The sequence below is a fragment of the Bufo bufo genome, chromosome 3 (assembly GCF_905171765.1).
Source record: "Bufo bufo chromosome 3, aBufBuf1.1, whole genome shotgun sequence".
NCBI classification, from domain to species: Eukaryota; Metazoa; Chordata; class Amphibia; order Anura; family Bufonidae; genus Bufo; species Bufo bufo.
The window spans coordinates 275,564,606-275,580,519 of NC_053391.1; the positions used below are offsets into that span (position 1 = coordinate 275,564,606).

General features: G+C 44.0%; 1 protein-coding gene across 1 annotated transcript in view; it reads right to left on the bottom strand.

Moving 5' to 3' along the window:
• Positions 1-11,163, bottom strand: part of KIF21B (kinesin family member 21B) — a 1,425,990-nt gene extending 1,414,827 nt beyond the window's left edge. Inside the window, exon 1 of the mRNA XM_040424150.1 lies at positions 11,073-11,163. Coding sequence (XP_040280084.1) covers positions 11,073-11,113 — 41 coding nt within the window. The 5' untranslated portion in view covers positions 11,114-11,163. The remainder of the gene's footprint in view (positions 1-11,072) is intronic.
• Between the last annotated feature and the right edge of the window lie 4,751 nt (positions 11,164-15,914).

The window sequence follows — 15,914 nt, forward strand, 5'->3', positions numbered from 1 at the left end:
TGAATCGGTCTAAAGGGCTTGGGCAACACTTGACACATGACGCGGTTGGTCTGGTCTAGCCCCCGATACGTGACAGCTCCTAAAGGGCAACTCGCTATACTAGGAATTTATGTGACTTTTGCAGTTGTATGTTCTTTTCTCTCTGATATTGTAAATGTATCTGTGACAAAAACATGGTCATTTACATTTTCTTCATTTACATTTTGTTTAATTTTACTTTATTTTTATGTTTTTGATACGGACAGTGTCTGAGGAAGGCCTGTCTGTCAAAACGCAAGATGAATATTGCCGTATGTTGAATAAAAAATCTCTACTTTAAAAAAAAAAAAAAAAAAAAAAGCTGTGGTTGTATCTATTGAAACCCTACCTACAGCACCTTCACGGTGTGTGACAAAGATTTGTTGTAACCAGTAATATTTTTAAGACAGCACTGTACTTATTCCTGGGTCAGACAGGCAAAAGTTAAGGGGGTTTTGTCACTTCAGCAAATACAAGGCAGTTACTAATGTATTGTGATTGCTCATATTGCCTCCTTTGCTGTCTTGATGAATTTTTCCAGCACATTATACACTGCATGTTTCTAGGGGTTACTGCCACTACTGCAGTGCAGATACGATGTGGCCAGGACAGGAGCTGCTACGCATGCTTTCCTATGTGCCAAAGAGTTCCCGGACGCTATAGAGAAGATGGCGCGTTTTCCTACAGTGTGCAAGCACGGCCACCACTGATGGATTACAGGGTGGTTGTAACCATGGAAACGAGAAGTGTATAATGTCATGGAAAAAAGAATCCAGCAAGCAAAGGAAGCAATTTGGATATTAACAATACATTAGTAAGTGGCTTGTATTAACTTTCTTTACATTATAAATGCCAATTGCTGAAGTGAGACAACCCCTTTAATTAGGGAGTTTACTTTGTCACTCTTTTATCTGACATTTCATATTCCTCAGGAAAAAACAGTGGAGAAAAAAGTAATTCATAAATTTGCTTTCCTCTCATCATTTCCTCATCTACAGCTTCTGCCTCATCAGTATCAACTCTCTTTATCAATTTATCTCTTTGTCTCCAACTTTGCTGCCTTTATCTGTTTTTTACATATTATATATTTTTTCCTTATAGTTTTTTTTAGCACTTCTTCATTAACTTCCTGTTTTAGTAATTTAAATACTTATGGGGTAATTTTTCCAACTGGTGTAAAGTTGAACTGGCTTAGTTGCCCATAGCAACCAATCAGATTCCACCTTTCATTTTTCACAGCTCGTCTGGAAATGAAAGGTGCAATCTGATTGGTTGCTCTAGTCAACTAAGCCGATTCTACAGGGTGGGCCATTTATATGGATACACCTTAATAAAATGGGAATGGTTGGTGATATTAACTTCCTGTTTGTGGCACATTAGTATATGTGAGGGGGGAAACTTTTCAAGATGGGTGGTGACCATGGCGGCCATTTTGAAGTCGGCCATTTTGAATCCAACTTTTGTTTTTTCAATAGGAAGAGGGTCATGTGACACATCAAACTTATTGGGAATTTCACAAGAAAAACAATGGTGTACTTGGTTTTAACGTAACTTTATTCTTTCATGAGTTATTTACAAGTTTCTCTTTGTTTACAGCCATTGACATGTCACCGAGGTTAACACATGAGGAGCGGATAGAAATTGTGTTGATGTCTGGTGAACGCAGTAACCGGGTCATTGCAGCAGATTTCAATGCAAGACACCCTACGAGACCATCCATCTCCCATGCTACAGTTAGCAAACTGCTTGCTAAGTTTCGTGAAACTGGTTCAGTGTTGGATTTGCCAAAATGTGGACGCATTAAATCTGTCTCTAATGAAGAAACATCAGTGGCTGTCCTAGCTTCATTCAGCAAGAGCCCACAGCGTAGCACTCGCCGCATGTCACTGGAGAGTGGCATTAGTCGAACATCCCTTCGGCGGATATTAGCTACTCACAAATGGCACCCTTACAAACTCCAGCTACTGCAGCATCTCAACGAGGATGACCCAGATCGGCGCACTGAATTTGCAGAATGGGCAAAACAAAAATTGGAACAGGACCCTCAGTTTACGCAGAAGATTTTGTTCAGTGATGAGGCAAACTTTTATGTGAATGGTGAAATTAACAAACAAAACCATTGCTATTGGTCTGACACTAACCCACATTGGATAGATCCCTCCAAGACTGTTGGAACAAAAAAAATTATGGTATGGTGTGGTATATGGGGTGCAAAGATAGTGGGGCCATTCTTCATCAATGGAAACCTCAAGGCCACTGGATATGCGAAATTGCTACATGATGATGTGTTTCCCTCTTTATGCACTGAAGCTGGCACATTCCCTGAGTTTTTCCAGCAAGATGGTGCACCACCACATTATGGGTGTCAGGTCCGAGCATTCCTAGATGAATAGTTTTCTGGAAAGTGGATTGGTCGTCGTGGGCCAGTTGAATGGCCCCCAAGGTCTCCCGATCTGACCCCCTTAGACTTTTATCTTTGGGGTCATCTGAAGGCAATTGTCTATGCTGTGAAGATACGAGATGTGCAGCACCTGAAACTACGGATACTGGAAGCCTCTGCTAGCATTTCTCCTGCGGTATTGCTATCGGTGTGTGAAGAGTGGGAGAAGAGGGTTGCATTGACAATCCAACACAATGGGCAGCACATTGAACACATTTTCTAAGGGGTCAGAAACTTGTAAATAACTCATGAAAGAATAAAGTTACGTTAAAACCAAGCACACCATTGTTTTTCTTGTGAAATTCCCAATAAGTTTGATGTGTCACATGACCCTCTTCCTATTGAAAAAACAAAAGTTGGATTCAAAATGGCCGACTTCAAAATGGCCGTCATGGTTGTTGAGGGACGTGTTGGATTTAAATATATATGTATATATGCCCTTACATATATGCATGTATATTGGCCTTTTTGCATGGGCTGGTCCAGGTGGTATGGGTGTATACATGGAGATGTATGTATGCCCCCTTGTCAGCATACATCTCTATGTATAATATATCCATATGCAGGTGGACTTATTACTGCCCATTTATGATATTGTGTATATGGACATGCATGTAGATGTGCCCCAAACATCTATATGGATGTATATACCTAAGTGCCCCCAGGTTGGGTAGTATGTATATGTGTACATATATATGTATATATATTGATCAGCCTGGTTCGTTTATGACATGGGAGTGTGTGATGTTATGTTGTAGCAGCTGGGGGCTTATAGCTTGTGCAGGAAGTCCTTTGTTTCAGTTCTAGCATTCCGTCACACGACCCCACGATGGGGTCATCACCCTCCTGTTGAAGAAGGAGGAGGGGGGCTGCTTTTGTGCTATAAAACCCCAAACCGGACAGAGGTGCGCGCTCTTGGATTCCTGGACTGCAATGAGAGACACATGGGAGCTGCACCCTGAAGGAAGAGAGGCCACATGGCCCTGAGAATGGCTGAGTAACCCTTTCCCTCCAGACCCCTAATACACCTGCCCTGATTCACCCCTTCCCTGCCACCAACTCATACCCCTGTAGCTGCCCTGTAATCTGCCTGCATACCCCAGTAGTAGCTGAGTGTGTGCTGCTAAGGAATGTATGTATGTGTATTGTACAGCTAGAGTGTGGGGTGGAATTGGGAATTGTCTAGTGTAGTGAGGTTTGTATTGTGGTGTGTGCGTCTATATGTATATATATTTATAACGATTGATCTATAAATATATATAGATATAGCGTATAATTAGACTTGTATTGTTGTAAGTGACCCCCCCCCCTGGTTAACCCCTATTTCCCCCCCTGGTTATCCAAACCCCTACTCCCCTGAATAACCCCTGGGCCTCACTGTACACTTGTAGGGTATTAACCCCCTGCATTGCTGAATACTGGGCACCCTGGTCCCCCAAACCCCTGCCCTGATTTCCCTGATCCTGTGCCCCTGATATACCCTTGCCCCGATTACCCTTCCATTGTCACGGTACCTTACCCCATTATTTGTGGTTTACTTACACCCCTGTAAGACCACCGTTAACCCTCGTCGTACCCCGTAGGGACAGTGAGTAGCCAGGCGGGTGGGCTGCTAATACGTGTATGTGTGAACTGTATAGTTAGTTTATGGGTGGAATTGGGAACGTGTAGTGTAGTTTAGGATTGTATATTTGTAGTGCTGTGTATTGTTATTGTATTGCGTGCTTAGTGCATTAGGTTTTAATAAATACTGTTATATTTGTACCCTTTGTGTAGCGTGTACTTGTTAGCGGTAGAGAGTTAGTAAGGCGCATGCAGTTAGCGTAGTGATTAGTGTAAAGCATAGCAAAAGTATTGTAATATTATTATATAAAGGTATAAATGGGCGGAGTCATCAATAGATGGCTCCTCCCATTTATGAATATTAATTATTGATATTTGCATAAATATTGGTGATTAATATTCCCCCTTTACAATGGTCACCACCCATCTTGAAAAGTTTCCCCCCTCACATATTCTAATGAGCCACAAACAGGAAGTTAATATCACCAACCATTCCCATTTTATTAAGGTGTATCCATATAAATGGCCCACCCTGTACTTTACACCAGTTTGATAATGACCCCATATATTTTTTATTTATTGCCCTGTTTACATTTTATTTATTCACATTGTTTTTCCCCATTCCTAACAGTTTTATTTCCATAAGGTATCCCAGTTGCTATCTGTACTCTTGTTTTTGGAGACACTGTCTCGGTCAATGAGGTTAAGGGCCTCTCTAAGCTGATTAAGTACACTTGGGGGTACTTAAAGGGAACCTGTCATGTGGATATTTGATTATAATCTAACTAATTATATACAATCATTAACTACTAAAAAGTACCTTAGATGTATTCACTTACTGGCGTGACAGATGGTTACCTCATAATATACACACAAAGATGCCGCATGCTAATGAGCTGATTGGAGTCCAGCGTGATGTCATTGAGTCCAGCGTATATTTAATTGAGAGCTATAGCCACTCCCCTGCCCACCTGCTGCTGATTCCTATGGAAACAAACTGTCATTCAGCAGCAGGTGGGCGGGGAGAGTCAGGAGCTCATAAATATTCAGGACTTATCATTATCAGCTGGAGCTTTTCAATACAAGATGTTGGCAGATTGACTGGGTCAATTAAAGAAAGTGACCCAGCATTGTGCTAAGAGAATTAATCACTTATTTATGTTGCCCTTATTTAGGACACCATAAAACTGGTGACAGGTTCCCTTTAAAGCACCTTTTCCAATGTCCCTAAGCAATACGTGTCAGTTTCCTGGTGTTTCCTGCCTAATATCCAGATTAGGGGGCTGGCATTTTCTATTTGGCTGATATGGTAAACTCCTCCACTCTATAGCTTTGCACCCTCTCTCCTGTTTTAGCAGCATCATTCTATTCCTGAATATGTTCTTTATCTCCAAATTTGACACTTTACAATTCACAAATTTGGATCCATTACAGTTTCTATCCCTACTAAACGTAAACAGCCATGGTATAGCGGCACTTCGACCAGGAGGTCTTACAGTATCTCTGGTATTTATAATATAATTCTATGCCCAAGAGAGAAGCTCAATTGCCCACAAATATATGGAAAAATGGGAATCCATCTTGGGTAGGACAATTTCTTCTGAACTTTGCTGGGTTATGTGGTCTAGGATGTAAATGTGCAGCTTACATTGAGATCCTCCCTCCATTTGTTAGCGATAGTTAGAATAGGAAGGCTTCCTATTTTGCATTTTAAAGGGAGTCTGTCACCACTATATGACCATATACAGCACTTACATGGCGCTGTAGCACACCTACACATGATTCTAATGGTACCTTTGTTATTTTCTTTAGACATCCAGAAGCAGGAAAAAACAACGTTTATTTCATATGCAAATGAGCACTCGCAAGTGCCCTGGGGCGGTGTCCCGTGTGTAGGTGCCAAGGCTGCTCTGCCTTTTTAACCGTTACTCCTCCCCCAGCCTCTTCCTTTGCCCGCCCTCCTATTCCCTTGTATCATCGCTAGGTCTGGCCGAGATCCCGCACCTGCGCACTGCTTCGCCGGGCCGGGGCATGCACACTGCAATAATGCCCATTTTGGGCACGGCATCAATTCAACTAGTGCGTATGCGCCAGCCGGCGAAGCAGTATGCATGATCTCGGCCGGACCTAGGGATAATACAAGGGAATAGGAGGGCGGGCAAAGGAAGAGGCTGGGGGAGGAGTAACGGTTAAAAAGGCAGAGCAGCCTGGGCACCTACACACGGAACACCGCCCCTGGGCACTTGCGAGTGCTCATTTGCATATGAAATAAACGTCGTTTTTCCTGCTTCTGGGTGTCTAAAGAAAATAACAAAGGTACCATTAGAATCATGTATAGGTGTGCTACAGCGCCATGTAAGTGGTCATATAGTGGTGACAGACTCCCTTTAAGCCGACCCGGTCCTAGAAATAGCTAAGATCGTGTTGGTGCTAAAACACATTTAAAAATAGAAAAACATTTACATAGATCTGAACAAAACCAAGATCCAAATAAACAATAAGCTTAATACAATGAAAGTATGTAAGCTGGATCTCTCATTGGCATGAATGAAAAAACAGGTAACCTGTGGGAATAACACATGACCTGTTATACCCAATACATGATGTGCATACCATAGTGAGATGAAGAAAATAAAGGGCTCTTTCACACTTGCGTTCTTTTCTTCCGGCATAGAGTTCCGTCGTCGGGGCTCTATGCCGGAAGAATCCTGATCAGTTTTATCCTAATGCATTCGTTCAGGATGCATCAGGATGTCTTCAGTTCCGGACCGGAACGTTTTTTGGCCGGAGAAAATACCGCAGCATGCTGCGCTTTTTGCTCCGGCCAAAAATCCTGAACACTTGCCGCAAGGCCGGATCCGGAATTAATGCCCATTGAAAGGCATTAATCCGGATCCGGCCTTAAGCTAAACGTCGTTTTGGCGCATTGCCGGATCCGACGTTTAGCTTTTTATGAATGGTTACCATGGCTGCCAGGACGCTAAAGTCCTGGCAGCCATGGTAAAGTGTAGTGGGGAGCTGGGGAGCAGTATACTTACCGTCCGTGCGGCTCCCAGGGTGCTTCAGAGTGACGTCAGGGCGCCCCACGCGCATGGATGACGTGATCGCATGGACACGTCATCCATGCACATGGGGCGCTCTGACGTCATTCTGGAGCGCCCCGGGAGCCGCACGGACGGTAAGTATACTGCTCCCCTGCTCCCCACTACTACTATGGCAACCAGGACTTTAATAGCGTCCTGGGTGCCATAGTAACACTGAACGCATTTTGAAGACGGATCCGTCTTCAAATGCTTTCAGTTCACTTGCGTTTTTCCGGATCCGGCGTGTAATTCCGGCAAATGGAGTACACGCCGGATCCGGACAACGCAAGTGTGAAAGAGCCCTTATTCCTTTCTATTATCTGGACTGGTACTGACTTGGGTTGCATGACGTTCCTTTTGCCTGCTATTCTGTCACTTCTAGTTCCCTCTCCTCTTTTATCCCTGCTCTGCCCCTGTATTTGGATCCCTGACACTCTGCCGTTTTCCGGTACTGACCTTGGCTCTATTTGGTTTCACTTTCCCCATTTACTCCACCAGTTGGCAACTACTCTGCAGATGCATCCTGGAGACTTGCAGCAGCGAAGTCCAGATCCCTGCACAGGAGCTATATACCTATGGTCCCTTAATCTGGGGGTAACTAGAAATTACTGAGCCCCATAGAAATTTTTTGAAGACCCCCCCTCCCCATACAATCTCTTAATAGGTCCCACACAGCACTGACAACACCCTAAACCTCAGGAGGCCAGTAGGCATTATTCATACGCCCATACATGTCAGTGTCCCCTACCTCCTACTGAGTCCCCCACCTTTTGTTCTACTCCACTCTTTTTGTGTCGTGTCACTGATCTATTAGTCAGTGACTTAAATCCTCAGAGATTTATCTGCCTAATGCCCAGATACCACATTCCACTCAGGTCAACCACGTGCTGCTGCTACTCTCCTCTTTTGGTCCTAAACTGTGTCTGGGCAGGATGAGCATTGAATAAGTAAAGAACTTCATTGTGCTGGATAGTGTTGTGATGTTTTTCACCAGTGCTAGGTCTTCCTGAGTCTTGACCCTTACTAGCACAGCACTGGACTCAGGGGCCTGTCTAACCAGTGCCACTGTAGAGTATATGTCCTGGGCCTGGACCCACTGCTGCCAGCATTTCTCTGGCTCACACTTAATCCATCGCTTCTCCACTTTCTTATCCTCCATACAAAGCTCCTTTATGTCACATCATCACAGGTCCTTAACCACCACTTCTCCACACTGCTGAGCTCCCCTCTTGCATTGTTCACATGGCGGTGATATCATCACAGGTTTTTCTGGGGGATTTTCTGAGATTTTTATACTGATGACCTATCTTTAACATAGTTAATGATTCTGTGAATAGCATAAAGGCTCCTGTGTGTCTGTAAGTCTAATCTTTCTTTTCTTATCAGCTTTCTGAGCTCCCTAGAAGAAAATAAACATAGTGGGAAGTAGGGGAAATGAGGTCACTGCATACAGTACTGGCAGAAGTGAGACACCACTGCTTGTGAGAGACATGCATCTAGCTGTGCAGCTGAAACAGGGAATAATAAGGCTGAAAGAGACTTTAGAGAAGTCTAAACATAACTGTTCCTTCACAGTTATGACTGTACAAAGAAGGAGAACCACTATGCAAAATTTTTGTGAAAACTCAGGTATGTTTGAAAATGGAAAAATAGTCGTAATGGAAAAAAAAAAAATGGTCACATTACCCCCTGAAAAAAACTGAACAAAAAAAGATCAAAAAGTTATATGTACCTCAGATAACCAATAGAAACTACAGCTCACCCCATAAAAACCCTCATGCAGCTCTATAGACAGAAACATTAGGTTATGGGAGTTAGATTATGGTGGGGGGAAATCAAAATGTAGATCTTTTTCAAAGGTTTATAAACTACATGGATAAAAGTATTGGGACACCTACACATTACACCTACAGGAGCTTTTTTCACATCCCATTGTAAACTGTAAGCATTATTTTGGATTTGGTCCCCTCTTTGCAGCTAAAACTGCTTGCACTCTTCTGGAAGGCTTTCTGCAAGATTTTGGAGTGTGTGGGAACTTGCCCATTCATTCAGGAGATTTTGTGACACACAATCTCCATTCTGCAATATGGTTGAAGAAATCCAGCTCCACTTCGGTAAAGGAAAAATTTATTTTGCTTGCGGTAAAATCACATCCAGTTACAGTTACAAAGTCGTTGTCTACATGTTTCAGGCTACTGAAGACAATTTGCGCCCTTACTCATGACACGTGTCATGAGTAAGGGCACAAATTGTCTTCAGTAGCCCGAAACATGTAGACAACGACTTTGCAACTGTAACTGAATGTGATTTTACTGCAAGCAAAATAAATTTTTCCTTTACCGAAGTGGAGCTGGATTTCTTCGACCATATTGCAATACGTTACCCGGGCCTGACACGGGTCCTCCGTGCTCACAGGTGAAGGTGGGGCAGGTAAGAGCTGCTGAACTTTCTTTTCTTCTATACAATCTCCATTCTAGTTCATCCCAAAAGGTGTTTGAGGGGGTTGAGGTCAGGGCTCTGCGCAGGCCAGTCAAGTTCTTACACTCACCTAAGCGTCACTTTATTTGCACTTGGGCACATTCATGCCTGAACAGAAAAGGACTTTTCCCAAACTCTTCCCACAAAGTTGGACGCACGAAGCATTAAGACTTCCCTTGTAGGCCATCCCCTGAAAAATAACCCCAGGGCATTACATACTACAGTACAGTACAGTAAGGCAGGTAACATTCTCCTGGCATTCTCCAGTCCAAACCAATTCTTGTCCGTCAAACTGCCAGAGAGAGAAGGATGGTTTGCATACTTACCATTTTACTTGATAAGGTAGGGGAATCTAGTCCTTCTCTGCCTGTCATCACATTAGCCTCTCCCATTTTTGGAACGTGGCAGCCCAAATCTGCATGGACGGTCTCTGAAAATCAGGGACAATCCTTGCAAATTCTGGACAGATGACAACTATGGATTTGTGACTTCACAGAACACGTTTCCAATGCTCCAGAGTCCAGTGGCAGCGTGCTTTACACCACCCTACTCGACTATGGAGACCCACAGCATGAAGCTCGCTTGTGCTTGATGCCACAGAGGAGGTCTGGAGAGTCAGCAGAGTGTTGGTGACTTATATGTACTCTGCCCCTCAGCACTTGCTGACTCTAACTGTACTTGGTCTGCTACTTCTTGGCTGATTTCTGTGGTTCCTAAACACTTCCATTTTGTAATAATACAATTCATCTGTGACCAAGGAATATCTAGGAGGGAAGACACTTCATGAACTAATGGTGACATCTTATTACAGGAGTACCCTCCAATTCAGTGAGCTCTTTAGAAGGACACATTCTTACACAAAATTTCAGTAAAGGCAGACTGCATGGCCGGGGGCTGGATTTTATACACCTGTGGCAATGGGACTGAATGGAACATCTGAGTTCAGTGATAGAGGTGTTTACCAATACCCATATAATGTGTTTTATTAAAACTAGCAAAACTATAGCAAAATATAACTATAGTAATACAAACCCTAAAAACTATATCAAATAAAACCCAACAAACAAAAGCAGAATTCTTTTTTTTTATTATTTCACTCCATTTTCAATAATGATATGGTAAATTAAATGGTGCCATTAGAAAAAATACAACTTGTCCCTCAAAAAACAAGCCCTCATATGGCTATGTGAATGGTAAATGTAAAAAGTTATGGCTCTTGGAAGGGGGGGTTAAAAATGGAAACTGGCCTGGTCCCTAAAGGGTTAGATAAGATGCTGTGTGAAACCACATCCTCGGACTGCCAGGAAGACAATGCTGTGGTGCACACACTGAATGTGACATTCATCTCAGCTTCACTGGTGGCCACCTTTCCAGAAATTGTGCCCCACCCAACAAACACATAGATCTGCTCATGAAATATACATTGAAGCCTCCACACGCAGTGCAGCAAACGGGCCGCAGTGCTCCCAATGCAGAACACTGCCCCTTACCTCAGCGTGACCCTGACACTGCAGTCTCCTTGCTTGCTCATGATGCCGCTTTTGTGACGTCCCCTCAGTACCGCAGGAGCTCGCAGCAGCCGTCACCGTTCCACCATATTTCTCGGTGTTCGCTCTCGTTCAATACCCTCCCAGACCTTCGACCAGAACAATAGGTAACAGGAGGGACAGGGAGCCAATTGCTCGGCAGACGAGACAGCACACACCCCCGGCTTGGCATCCACCATAGAGGAGTGGGGGCGGGATCCGGTTCACGTGTAATCTGAAGAGATGGCACCGGGGAGGGCGGCGAGGTGAGGGGATGCGGGACTCTGAGGGGATGAGGTGACAGATGTGCCCCCGCTGTGGATGACATGCCTCAGTGCTACTGGCTTTATTAGCCACTCATCTATGGGGGAAAACGCCCAACGAAATGCCAAAAAAACCTCTGTGTGAAAACACCATAAAAACACAAGTAGTTCTTAGGGCTCATGCACACCACCGTTGTTTTTCTCTGCACCTGATCCGTATTTTTTGCTGATTGGATGTGGACCAATGGGGTCACTGTGTGCTGTCCACATCCGTATGTCCTATTCTTGCGTATTATGGACAAGGGTAGGACTGTTCTATAGAGGCCAGGACGTTCTGTTCCGCTAAATGCAGAACACGCGCGGCCGGTATCCGTGTTTTGCATGAGCTCTTATTGTGTGTATATATATAGTAGTAAAAAAATACCAGAGCAAATTTGTCTGTGATGGGAGCCTATGGTTGCTGGCACGGTTGTATTGCTGCGTTTTTTTAAGAAAAAATACCAACTCCAGAGGTTACATGGACGTTTATGGGAATTATGAAACCCGGCACCAACAAGCATTTTTTGATACTTGAGTTTCATTTTCTTTGCAAATTGGAATTTTTTAAATCAGAGCATGCTTATAGACATCCTTTTTTTCTTTTGCCCTGCTTGAAAAAACGCTTGTGAAAGTGTTGCATTTTTAACCCTTTACTCACCTTGGTGTTTGCTGCACACATCGCATCTGGATAGAAAACTGTCTCATGTGAAATTTGCCTTAGGCCTCATGCACACGACCGTTCCATTTTTTTGCGGTACGCCTATTCTTGTCCGCAAAACGAACAAGGATAGGACATGTTCTATTTTTTTTTGCGGGCAACGGAACGGAGCAACGGATGCGGACAGCACACGGAGTGCTGTCGGCATTTTTTGCGGCCCCATTGAAGTGAATGGTTCTGCATCTGAGCCGCAAAAACTGCAGCTCGGATGCGGATCAAAACAACGGTCGTGTGCATGAGCCCTTATTGTGTAACTCTGGAAAAACTAATTAAAAAAATTACACATATTTGGTATCACAACGTCCGTAAAGACCGACTTTATAAAAATATCACATGTGAAAAACTGATTTCTCACTTCCCACCCAGATAAGGCTACTTTCACACTAGCGTTCGGGTGTCCGCTCGTGCGCTCCGTTTGAAGGGGCTAACGAGCGGCCCCGAACGCATCCGTCTGGCCCCAATGCATTCTCAGTGGAGGCGGATCCACTGAGAATGCATCCGCCTGCCAGCGCTCAGCCTCCGCTCCGCTCAGTGAGCGGACACCTGAACGCTGCTTGCAGCGTTCGGGTGTCCGCCTGGCCGTGCGGAGGCGAGCGGATCCGTCCACACTTACAATGTAAGTCAATGGGGACGGATCCGCTTGAAGATGACACTATATGGCTCAATCTTCAAGCGGATCCGTTCCCCATTGACTTTCAATGTAAAGTCTGAACGGATCCGCTCAGGCTACTTTCAGACTTAGAAAATTTTCTAAGTAATAATGCAGACGGATCCGTTCTGAACGGATGCAAACGTCTGCATTATCGGAGCGGATCCGTCTGATGAAACATCAAACGGATCCGCTCCGAACGCTAGTGTGAAAGTAGCCTAAGGCGTTCAAGAGATGGAAACCATCTTGAGCATCACAGACGTTAAAGCGAACCTTTCACCTCATTTTCACTTTATAAACTAGCAACAGTACCTTATAGATTATCTTGAGTGTGTTGTTATCCATGTTAGTGCCGCTTTCCTGGGCTCTTTATACTTCAAAAAATCGTCTTATAAACTTCACATTCGGTGCTCCAACAGTCATGCAACCAGTCAAGGGGGTAGCCCTTCCCTCTCCTCTGGCCGTACCGCCCCTGCCCTAACCCCTCCTCTATGCTCCTTAACTGACAGCCGGCTCAGTCGCCGGGACGGCGCTTCTGAAACCTGCGCATGCGCCGTCCTCCTGATTCGCCGCGTGATCCCGTCTTTCTTGCTGACAATAGTGGAGCGCGCGCACGGGAGGGAGAGCAGACAGGCCGGCATCGCGTAAGGCGCATGCGCGATTCTCTTACATGATCGCGCTTTTGTCAGCAAGAAAGACGGGATCGCGCGGCGAATCAGGAGGACGGCGCATGCGCAGGTTTCAGAAGCGCCGTCCCGGCGACTGAGCCGGCTGTCAGTTAAGGAGCATAGAGGAGGGGTTAGGGCAGGGGCGGTACGGCCAGAGGAGAGGGAAGGGCTACCCCCTTGACTGGTTGCATGACTGTTGGAGCACCGAATGTGAAGTTTATAAGACGATTTTTTGAAGTATAAAGAGCCCAGGAAAGCGGCACTAACATGGATAACAACACACTCAAGATAATCTATAAGGTACTGTTGCTAGTTTATAAAGTGAAAATGAGGTGAAAGGTTCGCTTTAAAGGGGTTGTCCGGGCTTTTATCCTCAGGATAGGTCATCAATATCAGATCGGCGGGGGTCCGACACCTTGCCGGTCAGCTGTATGAGGAGACGGCGCACGCAGTGTGCACGTGCCGTCGTGCGTCTCTCTTCCTGCTCACCGCTGCTTTGCCATAGAGAGAAGGGAGACGGCATGTCCTCATACAGCTGATCGGCAGTGGTGCCTGGTGTCGGACCCTCGCCGATCTGATATTGATGACCTATCCTGAGGACAGGTCATCAATATAGAAGAGCCCAGACAACCTCTTTAACACGTTAAGGACCCAGGATGAGAATGCTCGTCCTTTCTCCCCGCGCGTGCGGTGCTGCAATCAGCGGCAGTCGGCAGAGATCCGGCTGTTACTGACAGCCGGATCCCTGCTGCATCCACCAGCATTGGTGATAATGCCAATGCCGGTGGATTAACCCCTCATATGCCACGGTCAGCGCTGACCGCGGCATATTGGAGGTTTGCGCTCCCTCACCTCATCCATCGGGTCCCCGTGCTGCTGTGGCAGGGACTCAATGGTTGCCATGGCAGCCCCAAGCCATTCCAAGGCTTGGGGCCCAGCATGTACGTTGACCTAAGAGGCCCGGCTCCCAGGCTGGGTCTCCTAGGGGCAACTGTTAGCATCTTACAGTGTAAGACACTAACAGTTCAATACATTGAAACAGGGATCAGACCCTCTAATGTTGAAGTCCCAGAGTGGGACAAATAATAAAGAGGAAAAAACTGAAAAAAAAAAAGAAAGTTTAACAAAAAAAATTAAAAGTTTCAAGTAAAAAAAAAGCATCCTTTTCCCAAAATAAAGGAATTTTTTTTTTTTAAAAATTAAGGAAAAAAAAAAGGTAAAAGGTGAGGGAGCGCAAACCTCTAATTTGCCGCGGTCAGCGCTGACCGTGGCATATGAGGGGTTAATCCACCGGCATCGGCATTATCACCGATGCTGGTGGATGCAGCAGTTATCCGGCTGTCAGTAACATTAGGTATAGTAAGGCAGCTCTATAAAAATATCACATGACCTAACCCCTAAAACTCTTTTTTTGCCACCTTACATCACTAAAAGTGCAACACCAAGCGATCAAAAAGGCGTATGCCCCCCAAAATAGTACCAATCTAACCGCAACCTCATCCCGCAAAAAATGATACCCTACCGAAGACAATCATTCAAAAAAAAAAAAACTATTGCTTTCAGACTATGGAGACACTAAAACATGATTCTTTTGTTTCAAAAATGCTTTTATTGTGTTAAATGTAAAAAAAGCCATTTTTTGTCACCTTGCATCACAAAAAGTGTAATAGCAAGCAATCAAAAAGTCATATGCACCACAAAATAGTGCCAATCAAACCGTCATCTCATCCTGCAGAAAATGAGCCTCTACCTAAGACAATCGCCTAAAAAATAAAAAAAAACTATGGCTCTCAGACTATGGAGACACTAAAACATGATTTTTTTTATATTCAAAAATATTATTGTGTAAAACTTAAATACATTTAAAAAGTATACATATTAGGTATAGCTGCATCCATAACAACCTGCTCTATAAAAATATCACATGACTTAACCCCTCAGATGAACACCGTAAAAAATAAAAACGGTATCAAAAGCCATTTTTTCTCACCTTACATCACAAAAAGTGTAATAGCAAGCAATCAAAAAGTCATATGCACCCCCAAATAGTGCCAATCAAACCTTCATCTCATCCCGCAAAAAATTATACCCTACCTAAGACAATCGCCTAAAAAATAAAAAAACAATGGCTTTCAGAATATGGAGACACTAAAACATGATTTTTTTGTTTAAAAAATGCTGTTATTGTGTAAAACTTAAATAAATAAAAAAAAATATACATATTAGGTATTTCCGTGTCCATAAGAACCTGCTGTATAAAAATATCACATGACCTAACCCCTCAGGTTGACACTGTAAAAAAAATGTTTTAAAAAGTGTCAAAAAAGCTATTTTTTGTCACTTTACATCACAAAAAGTGTACCTAAAATAGTACTAATCAAACCGTCATCTCATACTGAGAAAAATGAGTCCCTAAATAAGACAGTCGCCAAAAATGTATAAAAACTATGGCTTTAAGAATATGGAGAC